Source organism: Pelodiscus sinensis, chromosome 1, assembly GCF_052426305.1.
Source record: "Pelodiscus sinensis isolate ZL-2025 chromosome 1, ASM5242630v1, whole genome shotgun sequence".
Taxonomy (NCBI): domain Eukaryota; kingdom Metazoa; phylum Chordata; order Testudines; family Trionychidae; genus Pelodiscus; species Pelodiscus sinensis.
Window position 1 is genome coordinate 271,133,228 of NC_143052.1, and position 22,188 is coordinate 271,155,415.

The following is a 22,188-nucleotide window of genomic DNA, read 5'->3' on the forward strand; positions in this document are numbered from 1 at the left end:
GGGAGACGGGGAGCAAAGCCTTGGAGCACGCCCACAGCGGGACAGCCTGGGCGCGCCCGGGCTGTCCCGCTGCGGGCGTGCTCCAAGGCTTTGCTCCCCGTTTCCCGACCAGCAGACCAGGGAGACGGGGAACAAAGATGCGGAGCACGCCCGCAGGGGGACAGCTCAAGCGTGCCCGGGCTGTACCGCTGTGGGTGTGCTCCAAGGCTTTGCTCCCTGTCTCCCTGCAGACCAGCAGACCAGGGAGATGGGGAGCAAAGCCTCGGAGCACGCCAGCAGTGGGACAGCCGCGGCGCGCCTGGACTGTCCTGCTGCCCGCGTGCTCTGCGGCTTTGCTCCGCGTCTCCCAGGTCAGCAGACCAGGGAGACGGAGCAAAGCTGTGGAGGACTTGGGCGGTCCCGCCACCCCCGTCTCCCTGGTCTGCTGGGGGGGGGTTGCAGCTAGTGCTCCCCTCACCCCCAGCAGACCAGGCTTTTCTTGCCTACCCCTGGGGTAGAGCAGCTGGGGGCTGCCGGGTTGGTCCCGCAGCGCCGCTCCGGACCAGCCCGGCAGCACCCCAGCTGCTCTGCCCCAGGCGTCCCCAAGTCAGCCGCTGCTGAAACTGATCTGCTGCTGACGACAGGAAGCCTGAGGCAGAGTTGCTCTGCCCCAGGCTTCCTGGAATCAGCCGCTGATCAGTTTCAGCAGCAGCTGACTTGGTGACGCCTGGGTTTCTTAAGTTGAATCTGTATGTAAGTCAGAACTGGCGTCCAGATTCAGCCGTGGTTGAAACTGATCAGTTTCAGCAGCGGCTGATGCCAGTTCCGACTTACATACAGATTTAACTTAAGAACAAACCTACAGTCCCTATCTTGTACGTAACCCGGGGACTGCCTGTACTTGAAAACTATTATCATGTCCCCTCTCAGTCTTCTCTTTTCCAGGTTAAACTAATTTTTAAAAATCTTGATTGGTCCTTTTTTTTTGTTGGCCTTCTCTGGGCTGTCTACAATTTATCCACCTTTTACCTGAAACGTAGCATCTAGAACTGGACACAATTCTCCAGTTGAGGCCTAATCAGTGCTGAATAGAGTGAAAGAATTGCTACTTGTGTCTTGCTTACAACATTCCTGCTAATGGGTTCCAGAATCATGTCTCCCCCCCTCCTTTTTTTTTTTGATAACAGTGTTACACTGTTAACTAATGTTTAGCCTGTGATCCACCATGAACCCCCAGATCCTTTTCTACAGTACTTCTTCAGGCAGTCCTTTTCCATTTTGTATGTGTGCCACTTTGCATTTGTTCTTACTGCATTTCTTCCTGTTTATCTCAGGCCATTTCTTCAGTTTGTCCAGCTCATGTTGCATTATAATCCTAACCTCCAAAGAACTTGCAATCCTGCCAAACTTTGTATCATTCACTAATTTAAGGGTATTTTCTGTGCCTTTATCTAAATTATTGATGAAGATATTGAACAGAACTGGATATAGAATTGATCCCTGGTTATTCACACTTGATATGCCCTTCCAATGAACCTCTGATAACTATTTTCTAGAATAATTTTCCAAAGAGTTCTGCTACTTATAGTAGCTCCATCTAGGTTGTATTTCCCTAGTTTGTTCGTCATGCAAGATGGTATCAAAAGCCTTACTAAAGTCATGCTATGTGACATATACCACTTTCCCCCATGTACAAAGCTTGTTACCCTGTCAAGGAATGCTATTAGGTTGGTTTGATGTGATATATTCTTGAAGAATTCATGGAGTGGGTTATTTTGACCTTATTATCTTCTAGGTATCTTAAAATTGATTGCTTAATTATTTATTTGCTCCATTATCTTTCCTGGTATTGAAGTAAATCTGGCTTATCTGCAATTGCCTGGATTGTGCTTATTTTCCTGTTTATGGATGGGCATTATATTTGTAGCTGGCCTGTAATGACCTCTTCCTCCCCACCCCCAGCCCATTACAGTCTAACTGCCTGGCCACACACCCCTGCTTCCCCCTTTCCCTTGATTCTGGCTCTTTCAGCTACAATTTAAGTTAGGCTTTTGTTATGTTAACCCATACAAGCAATACAATTTATGTTAGGATGTCAAAGCCAGTAAGGCCAGACAGTTGCTTAGAAACCATATTGCTGACTTAATGTATGGTTATGGAATGAGCTGCTTGAGTTCACCCTTTGTTTGATTATTCCTTAGCTGAGTCTGAGGACAGTAACAACATTTACCTTTTCTAGTTCCCTGGAATCTCTTCCATCTTCTACAACTTTAAAATATCAGAGGGGTAGCCGTGTTAGTCTGAATCTGCAAAAGCGACGAGGAGTCCTGTGGCACCTTATAGACTAACTGAAGTGTAGGAGCATAAGCTTTCGTGGGCAAAGACCCACTTCGTCAGATGCAAGACCCACTTCGTCTGACATGCATCTGACGAAGTGGGTCTTTGCCCACGAAAGCTTATGCTCCTACACTTCAGTTAGTCTATAAGGTGCCACAGGACTCCTCGTAACTTTAAAATAATTGCATATGGCTGAGATACCTCCTCGGTCAGCTCCTTATTCTAGGATGTATTTTGTAAGGCCTTTGTGCCTTGAAGACATCAAACTTGTCTAAATAATTTTAGCTTGTTCCTTCCATATTGTAGTATCTAATCCTACATAATTTTCAGTGGCATTCTTTATATTATCTGTCCTATTGCTACTAACTATTTTGAGCTCTCCCCTTCCCCCGTGGGATTTTCTGCAGTGCTCATCATTATTATTTGATTGCTTCTCAAATATCAGTTTATTTAATTTCACAACACTTCAGTTTTGCAAGGGGCTATTATTAATCCTCATTTATACATGAGGAACTGAAGCACAGAGATGAAGGTGAAAGGTATCCACTAATTATGGATGCTCAGGTTGAGGAAACAGTATCTGATCTTTTTTAGTGTACTTATATAGCACTTTATATGTTCAAAGCACAGCTGCAGTTGATGTCATTTTGTAGTTGTTAATGCTCAGTGGAGCTGTTAATGCTCAGTACATAGATTTGCAAAAGATGAGGCAGGGACCCTCCAGATAAGTGCCCTTCTATATAACTCTGATTTGTCTCAGAGCAGGTCCAGGAGAGAATAAGGCAGCAGTCCTGTTGAGGAACTGATAACCATGTAATTAAATGCATGTATGATCATGCATAGGCACAAGTTAAAGGATCCAAATTAAAGTTGCCAAGGCAACCTTAATGGTGGCATTTCCTAACTTTTCAGTGCTTGACTTTTCAGTCCTAATGTCCTTCTAATAATTTTAGTGTGTGTAATTTCATAGGTTTTTAAAAAAGGAAACAGGAAAAATATCCAGAAATTCCATCATATTGCCATAATTCATCGGCAGTGTTGAACCTGAAAATCTCATATTACAGGTCTTTGGCAATTGGCTAAGGGAATAACTGATAGCAGTAGTGGGGTTTTCATGTTTGTGTACCCAAACACTAGAGTGGGATGAGAGACCCATTTTGAGAGTGAATTTTTAAGATATTTGCTGACAGCAGAGGAATTCTGAGATTCTGTACTATTGATTAAATTCTAGGCTGTGAATGGAAGTGTGCTCTAGTACTCGCAGACCTTTCTGCTTGTTCCCTTCTGTCTCCACTCCTTCCAGTTTGTCCCAGAACTGTCCCTTTGCCACCCATCTCTTTGTCTCATTTTCCTCACCAAACAAATCTAAGTCTTCATCTTTAAGTTTTCTCTTCACACTGCCAATCTTTTTGCCCAGTTAATTTGTCACTTAGCTCTTGGACTCCGTTTCCCAGTTATTGCCTTTCCCCTGTTCCCTTGGCCTGCAAGTCCTAATTCTCCCCTCTTAGCACTTCAGCTGACTATTTATTTTCCATCCTCCCCCATTTCTCCCCCCCCCCCCTTCTAATCTGTTTGCCCTGCTAAAGTTCTTTTGGCCACTCTCCTCCTCTCATGTTCCCTTTCCCAGTTTCCTCATTCCTGGCTTCTATTCCATCTGGACTCTTAGTCCTAGTCTACACTGGCATGTTTTGTCTCTAAAAACTGCCTTTTGTTGACAAAACAGTGAGAGTGTACACACTACAATGTAACTTTTTCCCAACAAAACACCCAGTTATGGCAACAGAAAACTTCCTCTCCTGTGAGAGATGTTCGTCTTTTTCTCTCCCTTTATTATTGACACAGAACCAGTATGGATTCTGTTTGTTTTGTTGAGGGAACTGGCTTCTGCCAGTATCCCACAATGCCTTCCCTGATGGCTGTGCTCAGTTTTATGATCTCTTCTGCTCTGCGGCCTTGTGCCCCTCTGCTTTCAAAGCTCCAGGAAGTATCTGACAGCTAAGTGAGCAGCTCCATTTGGGGAACAACAAAAAGAGCAAATAATTGGAATGCTCCCGTTGTGCCCTGCTAAAAACACTACCTGTTGCAGGGCAAAGGCTGGAGAGATTGCTGTGCTGCTTTGACATTTCTCAGCATGGAGAACTCAGAGCTACTTGGGATGCTTCTTCCAGTAGCTTAAAATGCTGTGAAGAGAATTGCAAGAAGCACAGGGATTTTTCCTTCCCACTGCACTGCACTGTGGGATGCTTACTCACATTGCTAGTGCCTGTGTCAAGAGAGAGAGCAAAGCAATGTGGCCATGAAATGTGGACAGTGGGAGGTAGAAAGAAGTTTGACTGGATTTCCCTATTGCTGGCTTTGCATGTCCCCACACCTTCCCAATGTAGACGTAACCTTGGTGATGATGTAGTGAAGATAAAACTCGACAGATGTAAAGATGACAACTGTGTGACAAAAAAGGGTGAAAAGTGAAAAATATTACCAGAAGTGAGATTCAGGACAGAGAGGATTTTAGAAGATGCGAAAGAGATTTGGAACCAAAAAGAGTTTAGTTTTTTATATGTTGAGTTTGAGTATAGTCAAGACACCCTGGATATAGACAATAGGAGGCTGAACAAAAAAGAAATGGTCCAGTAGAGAATAATATCTGAGTCACTGGTATAGAAATGTTGAAGCTATGACCATGGGTATGCTTTTTCATGATAGGAGAGGCAGATCATTAGAGCCCTGCAAATTCATGGATAGCTACTTTATATTTGTGGGCATCTGCATCTGTGGATCATTTTTCAGGATACAGCTGTGGATGCAGATACAAATTTTGTATCTAATATCCTGCATATTTGTGGATATCCACTTTATATTTGTGGGTATCCACATCTGCAGATGTGTATGCGGATATCTGCCAATGATTTTTGCAGATATGGATACCAGTTTTGGTAGGGCTCTACAGAGCTCTCCAGTTCACCAACAGATTGTGGTGGATGATTTATGATGATCATAAAGAACAAGTAAAGAGTGACAAAATGAAGAGGTTGGAGAAATAGCAGGAGTTCAGGGGCTCTGAAATTTGAGGAAAGAACTGATACAAAAAGGTACACATGACACAGATTAGACAGATGGTGAACGGAAGCCTAGAGATTATCAGGATGAGCTGATTAGTAATCTTGATGGGGAGGAAGGAAAATTCAGTTATACATAGTGAAACTTACAAATATTTGCACATGAAAGAGCCAATGAAATAAGATTCAGGGGAAAGAGATGAGGCTCCATTCAAAAAGCTCATAAGTTGGAAGGGATATGGTCAATGGACTATAAACACAGATTCTGACTTCTCTTTTGAGCTCAGTGATAGCCCATTGACTTCAGTGGGAGAAGAATGAGGCCCTTCATTTGAATGTCTCTGGTTACAAAGAATACATGGTGAAAAATAAAGCACATGATATACAAGCAAAACATTTTCATACAGAATTATTTTTAAAAGTTTTACATAAAGCATCTACAAGGCATTTTTATTGTAACATATTTTTGTAGAGAGTACTTGGACACAAAATGTAATCCTGGGACCTTTTAAATAAATAAATTGAATAGTATAGTCAAGAGCAAGTATGTTCTCGAATGTGTGTCCTTTAAAAGAAACATTCATAAAATAATTTGTAAGATTTGAAGTATTCCATTGTAAATATGTCGCTATAATAAACCATCAAAGCACATACTTCTAAATAACAGCTTCTCCAGAAGAAATGACTATAGATATTGATAATTTTATAGACATTATTTATGAATTACACATTTAGAAAATGTGACAAACCATATAATTTTCTGTTTTAGCTTTGACATGGTGATATTTAAATATTGTGTGTCAAATGAATAATACTTTGTAGCATAATACAAGTTGCACTTCTATAAACTGGAACTCTTTGGAGGGAGGCAGGAATTTTGGTTGGGTGGCAGGATAGTGGGGAGCAGTCAGCTGGGGGGGGGGGGCAGAAATGACCTCCCCTGATCTGGCAAAATCCTTCATCTGGGACCAGTCAGTTCCTTAGGGTGCAGGACCAGGGAGGTACAACCTGTAGAATAGCCTGCAATGCATGGTATGTAAAAGTTCTTGTGCAACTGTTTAGGGCTTAAGTCTTAACCAGCTTTCAAGTTGTATAGTCTCATAGTCTGTAAGGTTCCATATTTATAAATTAAGGCAAAATCTGTGTCGTCTTTGAGAGAATTACTGCATCTTTAAATAATATTTTGATCTTGTCTTCAAGAAGTATCAAATTAACTTATTTTTCACCATGTAAAGTGCAAGAACCAATGTAGAATTAGAATCATTTTTCACCTTTTTAATTTGAATTATTTTTTGTTTGAACACACTGTTTCCATTTTGTGAGCTTTCCTATGCATGTGAAAAATGTTTCTCCTCAGGCCCCCTTGTATTTCCTGGTCCTAGTTTTATGAATCATCGAGAGCAGGCTCTAGCCAGAATCAGACCCCATCCAGCACAGCTAAAGCATAAGCGGGACAAGCACAAAGGTATTTGGTCTTCCTTATTGACTAGGAGGGACATATGCCCATCCTCCCAGTCATTTCTTCCGTCCATTAAATCTTTGTTCTCAGAATCTTTGCACAAAAATTATTATGTTCTTTCCTTGTTAGTCTTCTGTAACCTGAGGAGAAAGAAAACACTCTTTATATGCTTAATTACTTTAAAAGTATAAGTGTTTGACATCCTACATCATCTTGTTTTTTTCTTTGGTAAAATGTTATTTTTGTTTTTTTACTCATTTGTTTAAATAAAACAACTTTCTAACTTTTTCATTGGTACAGGTAATTTGAGTATGGCATATGCATTGTTTTCATTTTATTGTCTTAATTTTATGATCTTGCATAACACGTAGCTGTTTCAGTTGCTAAAACATTGATTATATTAGACTCATTAATTCAGAGTTCCTGTTTGATTTTCTTTAGATTTGTCTTCTATATGTAAGCTTTTTTTGATACTTCTGGTTTACAAATGTTAATTACTCAGTAAAAAAAAAAATTTAGGTAGCAGAAGACATATCAAAAGTACTGACACATTGTGTGCTTTCAAAGCTTGCAGCAAGTAGTTGGCTTCCCTCAACTTTTGGGAATAAAGCAGTGGTCATTGTAATCATAAAATGGATAGGGTAATTTCCTCACTCACTTTGTGAATTTTCTCTTGTTTTTTCTGTCCAAGTTCCTGTCCTGTGTGTGTGTGTGTGTGTGTGTGTGTGTTTTAAGGTGATCATGACATAACAGTAGTTGTTTACTGACCTTTTGTTAGCAGCAACAGAATGCTCTGGTGCTCTTGTGGCTATCAGCAGTAGCAAGACCAGCAAATTAAAGGACAGTAATTATACTTACTCTTTCCATGGAGTTTTTATGACCAGCTCTCTTTACCTCACCAGCTCTGTTTAATGATGAGGGGCTTGCTCCGTGTTCCTTTGTGTTGCTAGCTTCCTGCATATATTTATGCACGCTCCCTTGCTTATTTCCATGTGCAAATATAACTTCATTGCCAATCTGTTTCATAGTATCCAAAAGTGATACCCTAGTTTGTAGAAAAGATATTTTAGATCACTTTCAGAAGTTTACCAAGAGAACCTACTTTGTCATCTCTAACTCTGTACCTGGTACCTAGTAGCAAATTGTAGCAAACATTGACGTGGAAAAGTTGTTGTGGTATTTAAACTAAAACAAAACAAAACAAACCCCACAGTCCAAACCACTAAAATAGATTCTGAAACGTGTATCTTGAACAAATTCTAATGTGTTTGGTGACAAAGGGTTTACTAGCACTTGTTTGGAATGAACTACATTTATGATTTTGTAAAACAGAGGTAACATGGCCAGCTCAAGCTCATGCAAAATCTCTCACCCACGTACACACCATTGTGATTGTATAATAAGGGGCAGATAAAGGAATGGTTATTTTATTTGTAAATTGATAGCACTATATATGTAACTGTTTTCCTAAAGAAGTGTAGGTGCAATAAATTTTCATGCAACAATTCTATTTATTTCACACAAATGCATTATATTCCTGTTTTGCTGAGTTAAATTAACTTCTTCATTCTGAAGAAGTTATTAACTAGGTTCAGATCTTTACATAATAGCAGATTCTGTTTGCAAATAGAATTTCAATGCATCATGGCTCAAAATCTGCTTTATTACCAATATATTTATTTTGACTTCTGTAATCTGCTGTACTATGGGTTGTTTTTGCTGTTACTTTGTTCAATGTTTTCTTTTCTCACCCTGCACATTGTTCCTTAGTCTTAAATTTGACTCTTAAAAAGAATAAGGATATAACTGTAATTATATTTGTAGACGGAAGTGGAGAAAGGGGTGAGAAGGATGCCAGCAAAATCACAACTTATCCTCCAGGGGCTGTCCATTTTGACTGTGAACTCCGGGCAGTGCAAGTCAGTTGTGGATTTCACCATTCAGGTAGAAAACTACAGCTTTTATGTAATGCATATATTGAAAAATTTTTTTGATCAGATATCCTTCCATTCATATAACTGCCATAAACTGTGTGTTCTAAGGAAATGTGTGTTAATTCTTACCCAAGTAAGCCTAAAATCATTGATGTTTTGGGGTTACAGTAGAACTTCAGATTTATGAACACTTTAGGAGTGGAGGTTGTTCATAACTCTAAACAAAGCATTATGGTTCTTTCAGACGTTTACAACTAAATTGACTAATACAGATTTGAAATTTTACTGTGCAGAAGAAAAATGCTGCTTTCCCTATATTTTTTATTTGTTGTTTTTTTAAAGTAATTGACATTTAATACAGTAAAGGTTGAACCTTTCTAGTCCAGCACCCTCAGAACCTAACTGGGCTGAACCAGAGCATTCGTTGAACCACTGGAGGTCAATGTTGTCTAGCAGCTTTACCAACACTTCTATTGCTTACTAGCTCTTAGCAGACATTGGGGTAAATTAGAGCTAAATAATAGCACAGAACATTGAGAACCAGGATTGGTGGCTATAAACAAACATTATGGGATTGCAGGAAGCTTGGTCAAACCCATGGGTGGATATATGGCTAACTGAAATCATGCTGGACCACACATGTTGCTGGACCAGAAAAGTTCAACCTGTACTGTACTCTGTTTGCAGGTGGTTTTTTAATTATTATTATTATTTATTATTATTTGCTGCTGCCTGACTTTGTATTTGTGTTCAAATGAGGTGTGTGTGGTTGATTGGTCAATTCTTAACTCTAGTGTTCATGACTGAGTTTCTGTTTTAATTCCAGTATTCAGCATTCTACTCTGTTGGGGTGCGACGGACTGATTAGCTTAACATCTGGAGCCAACTTTATTCCTTTTCTTAACCCTCCTTCAGTGGTAGAACCATATAGTGGTTAAGAATCCACCTTCTAATCTACTTCACTCATCCTGTCAGTTTCCATTCTAATTCTGAACTGTTCAGGGGATGGGTACCATGTGGCCTGCATAAATTCTTAACTCCTGCGTATGGTAGAACTGCATCTGCTATGCTTCCATGGGCCCTTAGTTCCCAAAGTAGGATACAGTTTAACAACAAAGCAAATATTTATTATAATAATTTTAGTGGGCTTTTCTTCTTAAGTGCAATATGGAGTATCTTTAAAGTAAATTATAATGAGCATAGATTAAAGCCTCCCAAATCATTCCTTGAATAGAAAAATATTTTAAAATGCAGTTATGATTGCAAAATATTATCCTTTTTTATTCAAGAAAATGATTTCATGGTGTCAATATGCCTGGGTTGCAGGTTCTATGTTGTGTTTTGAACAATACTAAAGAACTTTAAGTGAAGAAATTTAAACACAATTCAGACGTATTGGGAAGTATGGAAATGAATCGAAATTAGTGAATTGTAGTATACTGTAGATACAGTAACATATTTTAAGCCCTCTAATAAAAGTCTTGAAAGTGTTTTTTAATGGTGGGATAATATTTTTCCCCATAAAGATGAAAATCAGTCTGTCCCAGTTCTTAATAGGCAACCAAATGTAATAGATGCTTATGGCAGTAAGTTAACCAGTAATATAATCCAGCAGTTTCTCTAATTTTGCTCTGATTGCTACTTCGTTACTTTCAAATGAAAATCTGATGATTTTTGTAATTAAAGTGTTACGCAAAACATATTTGAATTGGCTAGTTCTGTATGCATGTTTAACAGATGAAAAATGTAATATTAAGTTAGCATTAAGCATTACAGTAGCTTTTCTCTTACCAGGGAATAGGTTCAATTTGGGTAGGGATAGCTCAGTGGTTTGAGCATTAGCCTATTAAACCCAGGGGTCTAGAGCAAATCTGTCAAGGATGGTACTTGGTCCTGCCATGAGGGCAAAGGACTGGACTCAATGACCTGTTACGGTCCCTTCCAGCTCAATGAGATGGGTAATATCTCCATATTACATTACATTACATTACATATGTTATTACAGTACATATGTTGGGCTACTGTCAGGCACAAGCTAATTTTATGAAAGTCTTTTCAGGATCAACAGCTTTATAAGTTTAAAAACAAAGTGAGTAAATTACACACAAAGCCAGGAATGTGTGAAGTCTTTCAGATTGTCAGGGGAAAAAAATCTGAAAAAACCCCCAACATTTTATTTTTAGTGGTATTGATGGAGAATGGTGATGTTTACACATTTGGATATGGGCAGCATGGACAACTGGGACATGGAGATGTTAATTCCAGGTATGTTGTAAACAGATTAAAGGACATATTTGTACTATTGAATTTCTTTCTGTTTCTATGAATGAAATTATATATAATGGATATATTCTCCCTGCTTAGATGATGCAAGGAGAAATATTCATGAGTTACATAAGTAGAGGAGGACTTCCGTAAATTCTTATAAAAATCTTAGAAAATATCTCCTGGAGTGTGCTCAAAACCATTTTCAGCTGTTTCCAACTTTATTTTCCTATAATAAGTTAAAAGCATTTAGTCTTCAAATAACCGTTGATCTCAAGGATTAAATATTGTGTTGCTGTGTCTTGAAGCAAAATAAATTAGTTACAGGAATTTACTCTGAAGAAAAGTGCTTCCCTCTATTAAGAGTTCCTAAACAAAAAAGAAAGAAATATCAGGAAGGGACTTTGCTCAGATGTTTTAAGAACAAACTATCTCCCTTCTAGCAGATAGCAGCCAGGAAAAATTTCAGTCCCAAAAGTATTTCAGCAACTGTAGTTTATGGAAACTATCATACAATTCAAAGTGCGTAACTTTTTCTTTGGTTTTAAAATTTCTGTGCTCTGTCTGAGCCCAAAGATTAAATGTTTTATGAGAGTTATTGCAGACTCCCTTCATGTATTGCAGCTTCTAGACATATTAGGACTGCAATGCATAAAGACTGTAGTGCCAAAAAGTCTACAAAGTTTTAAGATCCATAAGGCAATAGTATATGTACTGTTATTCTTATGCACTGAAGAACTTCTGTAAAGACACCTCTGAAGCATATTATGTTTCTTACAATAATGCTTAAAGACTAACCCAGAATGAGGTCTCATTGTGCTAGGCACTGTACAAATAAAGATGGTCCTTGCCCCAAAGAGTGTACTGTTGCGATAGACACAGTGTGGGAAAAGGGATAAAACACACAAGTAAGGCAAACTGTGTGATGGTAGCAAATGTCATGTTTTATGGTTGGTGAGTTTTTGGATGGGCTTATGCAATAAGCTAAATGAAAATGCACGCTGAAGGGAAACCAGAAGAGGGGGACCTCGAGCTCATCTAGTTCAGTCCCCTGAACTTATGACAGGACTACTAAGTATTCTCTAGGCCTTTCCTGGCAGGTGTTTGTCTAATCTGCTCATAAAAATCTCCAAGGATGGAGATTCCACAACTTCCCAGGGAAATTCATTTCAACTTAACTGCTCTGACATGAAGTATTTCCTGATGTCCAACCTAAACCTCCCTTACTGCAGTGTAAGCCCTTTGCTTCTTGTCCTATCCTCAGAGGTTAAGAACAACAGTTCTTCCTCCTACTACTACTCATAATCTTTTATGAATTTGAAAATAGTTTTTTCCCCTCTGTCCTCTCTTTTTCGAATTAAACAAATTGATTTTTTTCAATCTTGCCTCATGAGTCATGCATTCCTCACTTTTAATCATTTATGATGATCTTTTCTGGCCTGTCTGCAGTTCATCCACTTCTTTCCTCAAGTGTGGCATCCAGTTGAGGCCTAATCAGACCAGAGTAGAACAGAAGAATTAGTACTTTTGTCTTGCTTGCAACACACCTGCTAATACATTCCAGGATGATGTGTGCTTGTTATTCTTTTTCAACAGTGTTACGCTATTGACTCATATTTAACTTGTGGTGCACTGTGACTCCTAGATCACTTGTTGCATTATTCCTAGGCACTCATTTCCTATTTTGTGTGTGCAACTGATAGTCCCTTATTAATTGGAGTTCTTTGCCATTGACCATATTGAATATCATCCTATTTACTCTCCAGTTTGTCCAGATTAATTTGAATATTAATCCTATCCTCCGAAGTGCTTGCAACTTTTCCTGTTCGGTATCATCCACAGACTATACAAGGGTACTCTCTATGCCAGTGTTCCTTAAACTTTTTAAGACCGAGGAACACCAAACAATTTATTTTTCTGAGGAACACCAAGGATTTTTTGTTAAGCCAAAAAAAAAAAAAAAAAAAAAAAAGATGGGGGGATTACATAAGAACGGCCGTACTGGGTCAGACCAAAGGTCCATCTAGCCCAATAGCCTGTCTGCCGACAGTGGCCAGCACCAAGTGCCCCAGAGGGAGTGCACTGAAGACAATGATCAAGCGATTTGTCTCCTGCCATCCTTCTTCAGCCTCTGACAAACAGAGGCCAGGGACACCATTTATAGCCCATGGCTAATAGCCTTTTATGGACCTAATCTCCATGAAATTATCTAGCTTCTCTTTAAACTCTGTTATAGTCCTAGCCTTCACAGCCTCCCCTGGCAAGGAGTTCCACAGGTTGACTACACGCTGTGTGCAGAAGAACTTTCTTTTATTAGTTTTAAACCTGTTACCCATTAATTTCATTTGGTGTCCTCTAGTTCTTCTATTATGGGAACTAATAAATAACTTTTCTTTATCCGCTCTCTCCACACCACTCTTGATTTTATATACCTCTATCATATCCCCCCTCAGTCTCCTCTTTCCTAAACTGAAAAGTCCCAGTCGCTTTAATCTCTCTACATATGGGACCCGTTCCAAACCCCTAATCATTTTAGTTGCCCTTTTCTGAACCCTTTCCAAGGCCAAAGTAACTTTTTTGAGGTGAGAAGACCACATCTGTACACAGTATTCAAGATGTGGGCATACCATAGTTTATACATGGGCAGTAAGATATTCTGTGTCTTATTTTCTATCCCTTTCTTAATAATTCGTAGCATCCTATTTGCCTTTTTGACTGTCGCTGCACACTCTGTGGAAGTTTTCAGAGAACTGTCCACGATAACTCAAAGATCTCTTTCCTAATTTGTCGTAGCCAAATTAGCCCCCATCATACTGTACATATAGTTGGGGTTGTTTTTCCCAATGTGCATTACTTTACACTTATCCATGTTAAATTTCATTTGCCCAATTACTCAGTTTAGTGAGATCTTTTTGGAGTCCCTCACAGTCTGCTTCTGTCTTGACTATCCTAAACAGTTTGTATCATCTGCAGACTTTACCACCTCACTGCTTACCCCTTTCTCCAGATCGTTTATGAATAAGTTGAAAAGGATTGGTCCCAGGACTGACCCTTGGGGGACACCACTGGTTACCCCTCTCCATTCTGGAAATTTACCATTTATTCCTACCCTTTGTTTTCTGTCTTTTAACCAGTTCTCAGTCCAAGAAAGGACCTTCCCTCTTATCCCATGGCAATGTAATTTACACAAGAGCCTTTGGTGAGGGACTTTGTCAAAGGCTTTCTGAAAATCTAAGTATACTATATCTACTGGATCCCCCTCATCTGCATGTTTGTTACCCTTAGAGTTCTTTGAAGGGGTTATGTCTACACTACCAGCCTAGTTCGAACTAGGGTGGTTAATGTAGTCATACGAACTTGCAAATGAAGCCTGGGATTTGAATTTCCCAGGCTTCATTTGCATGTTGCTGGGCGCCGCCATTTTTAAATGTCCGCTAGTGCGGACTCCGTGCCCGTGGCTACACGCGGCACGAACTAGGTAGTTCGGACTAGGCTTCCTATTCTGAAATATCTGTACAGTCTCCATCCAATTTACGTGCATCTCCGCACCAGTCAGCTTTTCCCCATCTCTTAGTTTATTGAGGGGGGGAAAAAAGAGTTGAGGGAAAGTTGTTGAGCAAAAAAGGTCGCCTGCCCCTTTAAGAGTGGCCATTTTGAATTCTGTTGTTCTCCAAGGCACATCTCTGACTGCCTCACGGCACACCGGTGTGCCACGGAACATAGTTTAAGAAACACTGCTCTATACCATTATCTGAATAATTGAAGGTATTGAACAGAACTGATCCCTTTGGGACTCCATCCATTATGTCCTGTGAGGCACTCTTTAGATATAGTTCTCCAACTATCGTCTTATAGTTTTATGCATCCACCTTACAGTGGCACCATGTAGGTTGTATTTTCCTAGGCTGTTTGAGAATATAGTACAAAAATCCTTACTAATGTGAAGATATATCACCACTTCCTCCCATTCAGAAGGCTTGTTACCCTATCAAAGAAAGCTATCAGTTTGGTTTGACATGATTTGTTCTTTAAAAAGCGATTCTGTTAGTTACTACCAAGATATTCACAAATTGTTTTCTTAATTATTTGCTCCATTATCTTTTTGAATACTGAAGTTAAACTGACTGGTCTATAATTCCCCAGGTTTCCCTTACTCCTCTTTTTATAGAGTAGCAGTGTTTCCCCTTTTCCAGTCCTCTGGCATCTCTGCTGTCTTCCATGATTTTATGAAGATGATCACTAATGGCTCAGATATTTCCTCAGTCAGCTACTTGAGTATTCTGGGATGCATTTCATCAGGCCATGATGCCTTGAAGTTATCTAACTTGTCTAAGTAGGTTTTAACTTGGTTTTCCCCCCTATTTTATCCTCTGATCATCTCTCATATTTATTGGTTATGTTAGATGTCCAGTCAAAACAAAAATCATTAATCTCATCTGCCATTTCCAATTTTTCTGCTATTTTCCCCCTCATCAGTGGTCCTACTCTGTCCTTCATGTTCCTCTTACTTCTAATGTATTTATAGAATATTATCTTGTCTCCCACTAGTTTGATCTCTTTCTGTGCTTTGGCCTTTCTAATTTCTTCTCTACATACTTGTGATATTTGTTTCTATTCATTCTTTGTACTTTGACGTAGTTTCCACTCTTTGTAGGATTTTTTTATTTTTTATTTTTAGGTTGCTGAAGATCTTCTGGTTAAGCCAGGAGGAGAGTAAGAAGAGTATGTATGGATTATTTAAACATATTTAAAACAGGAAATAACTTGGGCCATGTCAACATTGTAGGAATGCTTTCCCAGTATATTTTACCAGAAGAGTTCTCCTAGTGTTGATCCTATATTTCAGGGGTGGAAACCTCAGGTTTGAGGGCCAGATGCTGCCCCTGGTTTGCCTTAGCATTGGGGAGCCTGTACTGGCTTTCCAGTTCCCGTCACCCACTCTCAGGGCTGAAGTGCACAAAATCTACTAGCCTGGACCCCCCCAGGCTCTCATGTGGAAGGAAAATGTGTCCTTCTCAGTCGGGCTTCTCACTTTGCTTCTCACTTGTGTATGGCCCCCGAATGACTTTTTTGTGGGTCACTGGCCCCAACCCAAAAAGGTTCCTCACCCCTGCTATATTGGAAAAACTAGACTTTTGCTGGCATAACTTACTTCACTTAGGGGGACTGGAATAAGATAAGTGGTTAAAAAATGCAGTAACTGAAAGATAGGATTTTGAACAAAGTTCTGGAAAGAAAGTCAAAAGGCTCGTCTACATTTATATGCTGCAACACCCATTCACAGTTCTTCTCAGTGTGAACCCAGTTATACCAACATAAGGGCATTTATACAAGTATACTTTATACCAGTTCCAGTACTGGAATAAGCTTTACCAGTATAAGGTACTGTGATGGGTTCCCTCCCAGGTTGCAACCTGGAACTGGTATACTGCTGAGCCCTGTGATCCACTAGAGGTTCCGGCCTTACTCTTCCACTAGCATACACACAGATGCAGTTATATACAGGCTTTCTGTCCAGCCACTACATGAACCATCAGTAAAAATATTATAGCTAACTCAACTCTTAGCTCCCCCGGCTTGCATGTCCTCTGGAGTATAAACCAGAATGATATCATCTTGTGCTGCATGGGGAATTGTACAGCATAAATGCATAGAGTTCTCCCTCATCCTCCTCAATGTGGAGAAGAATATGCAACAGCCTTTGCCCCTTGAACTAAGATTTTCAGGCACTTAATGTCAAATTCACTGGTTTAGATTAAAACAAAAACAATCTCATTAATTACAGATAATAGAATTTAAGCGATTATAAGAGCATAAAGATCAAAACACATTACGTAGGAAATAAACAAAATGCAAACTAAGATCAGTAGACTGAGGTAGGGAACCTTTTTTGGTTCAGGGGCTGCTGACCTACAGAGAAATCAGTCAGGAGCTATTCAAAAGTGAGAAGAAAAAAAATCCCCCAAAATTCCTCACTGATGTGGCCCCCAATTGCGAAAACACCCGTCACATTTCCCTTGGACAACAGAGCCTCGTGTGGCCCAGGCTAGTAGATTTTGTTTGTTCCACCCTTGTAGGGGGATGGAGTGCCAGCACGGGCTCCCCAATACTGAGAGGAGGATGAGCCCTGAGTTGAGAGGCCAGATCCAGGCTCCTTAGGTTCCCCACTCCGGGGCTAGCTAGATTGGATATGGATTAGCAGATTCTCACCCTAACTGATGGTACAGGACAACTTGTAGATTCTTAACGCCCAAGATGTATTAGCTTTACAGTTTGTGTCTCTTGAGTCTTTCGTGCACTGGTTAGAAATTCTCTAGGGCTGGGTCGAGCTCTTCCTCCAGTTTTGTCTTGGTTTTTCTGGCGTTTCCAGAAGTCATCTTGTACAGGGAGTGAAGAACAACAGCTGTCACTTTCTGCCTTATATAGCTTTAACTTATTTTGGAAACCCTTGTTTCAAACCTTAGTCCCTAGACCAGGTTGTTGAAAAATACTAACATCCCAAAATGGAATCCAGAGAGATGTGGTCTGGTACTTGTCCTTGTTAGAGTTAAAGAAGTCATTGCTTACAGGGTGGCCAAATCTCTCATAGGAAGGTTGACCTATTTCATAGTCTTCTGTCTTTGCTGATGGGGCATCAACCTGGCTGGCTTCTTCATTGTTGTACCTGAAAAGCTGGCTATGGGTATTTTCCAGAGTAAGCCCATTTGAATTGATGCAGTTGCAAAAAAAGCATCAATGTGTGATGCTGTTGCAAAAAAAGCAAATATGATTCTAGGCTGTATCAACAGGTGTGTTGTAAGCAAAACTCGTGAAGTCATTCTGCTGCTCTACTCTGTACTAGTTAGGCCTCAGCTGGAGTACTGTGTCCAGTTCTGGGCGCCACATTTCAAGAAAGATGTGGAGAAATTGGAAAGGGTACAGAGAAGAGCGACAAGAATGATTAAAGGCCTAGAGAATATAACCTATGAAGCCAGGCTTCATGAACTGGGCTTGTTTAGTTTGGAAAAAAGAAGATTAAGGGGGGACATGATAGCGGTTTTCAAATATCTAAAAGGGTGTCACAAGGAGGAAGGAGAAAATTTGTTCCTCTTGGTTTCTGAGGACAGGACAAGGAGTAACGGGCTTAAAGTGCAGCAGGGGAGGTTTAGATTGGACATTAGGAAAAAATTCCTAACTGTCAGGGTGGTCAAATATTGGAATAAATTGCCAAGGGAGGTGGTGGAATCTCCCTCTCTGGAGATATTTAAGAACAGGTTAGATAGACATCTGTCAGGGATGGTGTAGACGGAGCTTGGTCCTGCCTTGAGGGCGGGGGGCTGGACTCGATGACCTCTCAAGGTCCCTTCTAGTCCTATTATTCTATGATTCTATGAATTACAGATCCCTAGTCAGTATTCATAACTTCAGATACAAAAAAAAGTAGGGTAATCATATTCATCAGTAACTTCTGATGAGTCCTCACATGACCTATCTTGCATAAAATATACCACAATTATGCTATAATCATGCCATATGAAGAATATGGGTGCAGTGTCATGTGTATTCCACGAGTATAGCTTAGCCTAACCTAGGGCTCAGCAAACAAGTCCTATCTCTAAGTGACTTAAATTAGTAAATTTTTAAGTGTAAACTAGCCCAAAGATGTCATATCAATGCCAAATCTTCTATATTGCCCATGTAGTATATATAAGTGTATATGTTATTCCTGCTTTAATAGTTAAATGCTTTGTCCTGAAAGATGTAGAGCACCCCATGATCAAGCCCTAAAGGTGTAATTTAATATATTTACTGTTTATTTCATTATATGTATTCCATAAAATATACAGGATTTTGCCGTTAGAGATGATGGTCCTATAAGCACCTAACTTCATTTCCCTTGTTTTCAGTATTTTAAAATTATAGCCTTAACATTATATTAACTCACTTAATGCTTTGTAATTATATAATACAGTAAAACATTTGCCTAGTATTCCAGATAGTGTCTGACAAATGACAGTAACAATACTATTTCTGTGCTGCAGTATCTTATTTTATTAAATTAACCTTTAGTCTGTTAGGTTAACTATTCTTTATATTCACTGAACTGAATGATTTCAACAGTCCCCCCCCCCCCAAGTACTTCTCAAATTCATTTTCCTTATGGTGATACAAAGCATGGCTCTCTGTGTTCATGTAGTATATGAACATATTTGTTATCAAGTACACAGTTACTAACATCAGTCTTGCATGTGATAAATGTTTCATAAAGATGCACTGATACTGGTATGGTTTTATTTTGATATAGGGGATGTCCCACTCTGGTGCAGGCACTACCAGGTCCTAGTACACAAGTTACTGCGGGAAGCAACCATACAGCCATTCTCTTAATGGATGGACAGGTCTTCACATTTGGAAGCTTCTCTGTAAGGAAGCATATCTTTTTACATTTGGAAATAAAGTTTTTTTTAATCTCTATATTGTACACTTTGTTATAGTAAATATTTTCTAGACAGGCTTTCCCCAGTTGCATACATTTGCCTAGACCTAACTTATGCCAGTGAACATTAAGTCTTTGTGTGTCTTCATTTTAAATCTGGGTTGACAAGTATGACTGTGAAAATCTCCTATTCCTTATTTGTCAGTGTTCCCCATATCAAGTAAGGAGCACTGTTTTTTTTTTCCCCTAAATGGCATTAATGTCAAAACTGTCTTCAAACTAGTGTGGGATTTCATGACACCTGCAGAATATTTCTGCATGAGAATATGATGTAGATAAAAAATGGCAACTATTCAGATTACTCCTGGCTCACATTAGAACTTCTGTTTGGGCTGCATGGGAAATTGTGGGGGCAGCTATAGAAGAAGTGCCTTCTGTTTCCTCACACTAGTGATTGGGCTGATTCAAATACTTCAGATTAAAAATGATAGGATATGGCTTAAATTCGTAACTTTGCTACAAATCATCAACTAAACAGAGGCACTGGATTTAAGGTTTATTACAACAATCTGTAGCCCACTAACCATACCATCCAAACTGTTTCCTCCCCTTTTCCTTCCCTCCTTATGACTTGAATGGTGTGGATAAGCCACTTCACCTTGAATGATCCCTTGAAATATGTGTTAACTACTTACGTTTACCAACCTATTTAGGAGTCCTCCTTTGAGTTAATTTCGCAGACCTGAAGAAGAGCTCTCTGTAAACTCGAATATGTGCATCTCTCACCAGCTAATTTTGGTCTAATAAAAGATAATACCTTACCCTCAGGAGTTGTGGAAGCTCCCTAAAAGCATGCAGGGAGGACAGTGGTGCTGAACTGTGGCCCCCTTTGTACATTACTCTTTCCTCCGAGGCAACACGCTACAGTGTAATGTCATGAAGCAAACTTTTAATGGGTCATCTTTCTTCCAGTTTTCCTTTCTGTATACAGGCAGTCCCCGGGTTACGTACAAGATAGGGACTGTAGGTTTGTTCTTAAGTTGAATTTGTATGTAAGTCGGAACGGGTACATATTGTAGGGGAAACTCTAGCCAAACATTTCTCCAGAGCTCAGTTTTATTCTCCCACACCTCACTTCCCTCAGTCCTTTATTCTCAAGCTGAGGTGTCTGCTGAGAAAAGCCGCTCCGCGTCTTCCTGGTCTGCTGGGGGGGGGGGACGCTAGCTTTGCGTCTCCCTGGTCTGCTGGGGGGAAGCAGCTAGTGCGGGGTTGCCTCACCCCGTTTGTAAGTAGGGATCCGATGTAAGTCGGATCCATGTAACCCGGGGACTGCCTGTATTGAAACTGTGCTATTTTATTTATCTGAAACCATTTTTAATAGTATTTACTAATTACTGAATCCTTGCTTTAGAAGGGACAACTTGGAAGACCAATTTTGGATATGCCATACTGGAATGCAAAGCCAGCATCTATGCCTAATATTGGATCTAAATATGGACGCAAAGCTACTTGGATTGGAGCAAGTGGAGATCAGACTTTTCTTCGGATTGATGAAGCTCTCATTAACTCTCATGTGCTAGCAACTTCAGAGATCTTTGCAAGCAGGCATATAATAGGTTAGAGCTCTGCAAGACTATTGTAAATTAGTTAATTCAACATACATTTAGTGAAGGGACTTGAAACATTACAAGTACAAGCTGTGAAAATAATAAGCAAAAGATGTAAATTGAGAAAACTATTTGTGCCACTGCTTTTTATTTACTAACTGCTTCAGTTAGTCTATAAGGTGCCACAGGACTCCTCGTCGCTTTTGCTTTTTATTTTGAGGGTATTTAAATTGCAAATGGTATTGCTAATTGATTTACAAATATAATTCTATTATTAAGAAGAATGTTTGAAGTTTACATTTAGAGTCCTCCAGTCTATTCTTAAATTATTACTGTTCCATTGATGTTTAAAAACATCTCGTCTCACTTATTGTACTATTAGTGTATTCTTCCTTATGGTATCATAGTTAGTGCAGAGATGGAGGACAGCATTTAATAGATGGACTGTCTGTTTTTTTCTAGGTTTGGTCCCTGCTTCTATATCAGAACCACCACCATTTAAATGTCTGCTGATAAATAAAGTAGATGGGAGTTGCAAGACATTTAACGATTCTGAACAGGAGGATCTTCAAGGTTTTGGAGTATGTCTGGATCCTGTTTATGATGTTATTTGGAGGTAAATGTGGTTTGCAGTCACAGAAAAGTGGCATTAGTATAGAAATAAGCTTGTATTTTTTTTAGAACAGTTTTACGTAGCATCACTTGGTCACATAGGTTCAATTATTATTTCTCTTACCACTTGTAAGTCTAATTTGTATCTCTCAGGGCTATTGGTTCTCCGTGGCTCAAAAGCATGTGCTGCTGCTTCCAGTCTTTTTTCAAGGATATTTATTTCTTTAACCAGAGGTTATAAAAAAAAATAGACTGAGTCTTAACTCAGTCCTTGGCCTTAGGGTCACTGTTCCCATGGATCTCTGGTACTCCTGCTCCTATCAGCTTCTCAGCCTTATCTCTGCTCCCATCCTAGAACAGCAGCCATAGTGTTTCCCTGACCCTCTTGTCCCCTTACTTTAGGGACCCACCATAGAAGCTGACTGTACCTTCAGTGTGTCTGTAGCATCCCAGAGTTAGCGTTTTTGTCCGTTTAAGCTCAACATGGTCTAAACAGAGCTCCTTCTTTTTCCTCTTGAATTCT

The 22,188-nt window shown here is 39.7% G+C and overlaps 1 protein-coding gene across 19 annotated transcripts in view; it reads left to right on the plus strand.

Annotated features, from left to right (window-relative positions):
• The window catches only part of MYCBP2 (MYC binding protein 2), a 376,578-nt gene that overhangs the window by 93,380 nt on the left and 261,010 nt on the right, over positions 1-22,188 (plus strand). For 17 of the 19 annotated variants that reach the window (XM_075918843.2, XM_075918845.2, XM_075918849.2 and 14 more), the window contains exons 18-23: positions 6,730-6,837; positions 8,656-8,775; positions 10,949-11,030; positions 19,315-19,432; positions 20,858-21,062; positions 21,516-21,669. In XM_075918843.2, the coding sequence (XP_075774958.2) occupies positions 6,730-6,837; positions 8,656-8,775; positions 10,949-11,030; positions 19,315-19,432; positions 20,858-21,062; positions 21,516-21,669 (787 nt within the window). The remainder of the gene's footprint in view (positions 1-6,729; positions 6,838-8,655; positions 8,776-10,948; positions 11,031-19,314; positions 19,433-20,857; positions 21,063-21,515; positions 21,670-22,188) is intronic. The other 2 variants (XM_075918848.2, XM_089775433.1) reach the window with 1 other exon arrangement.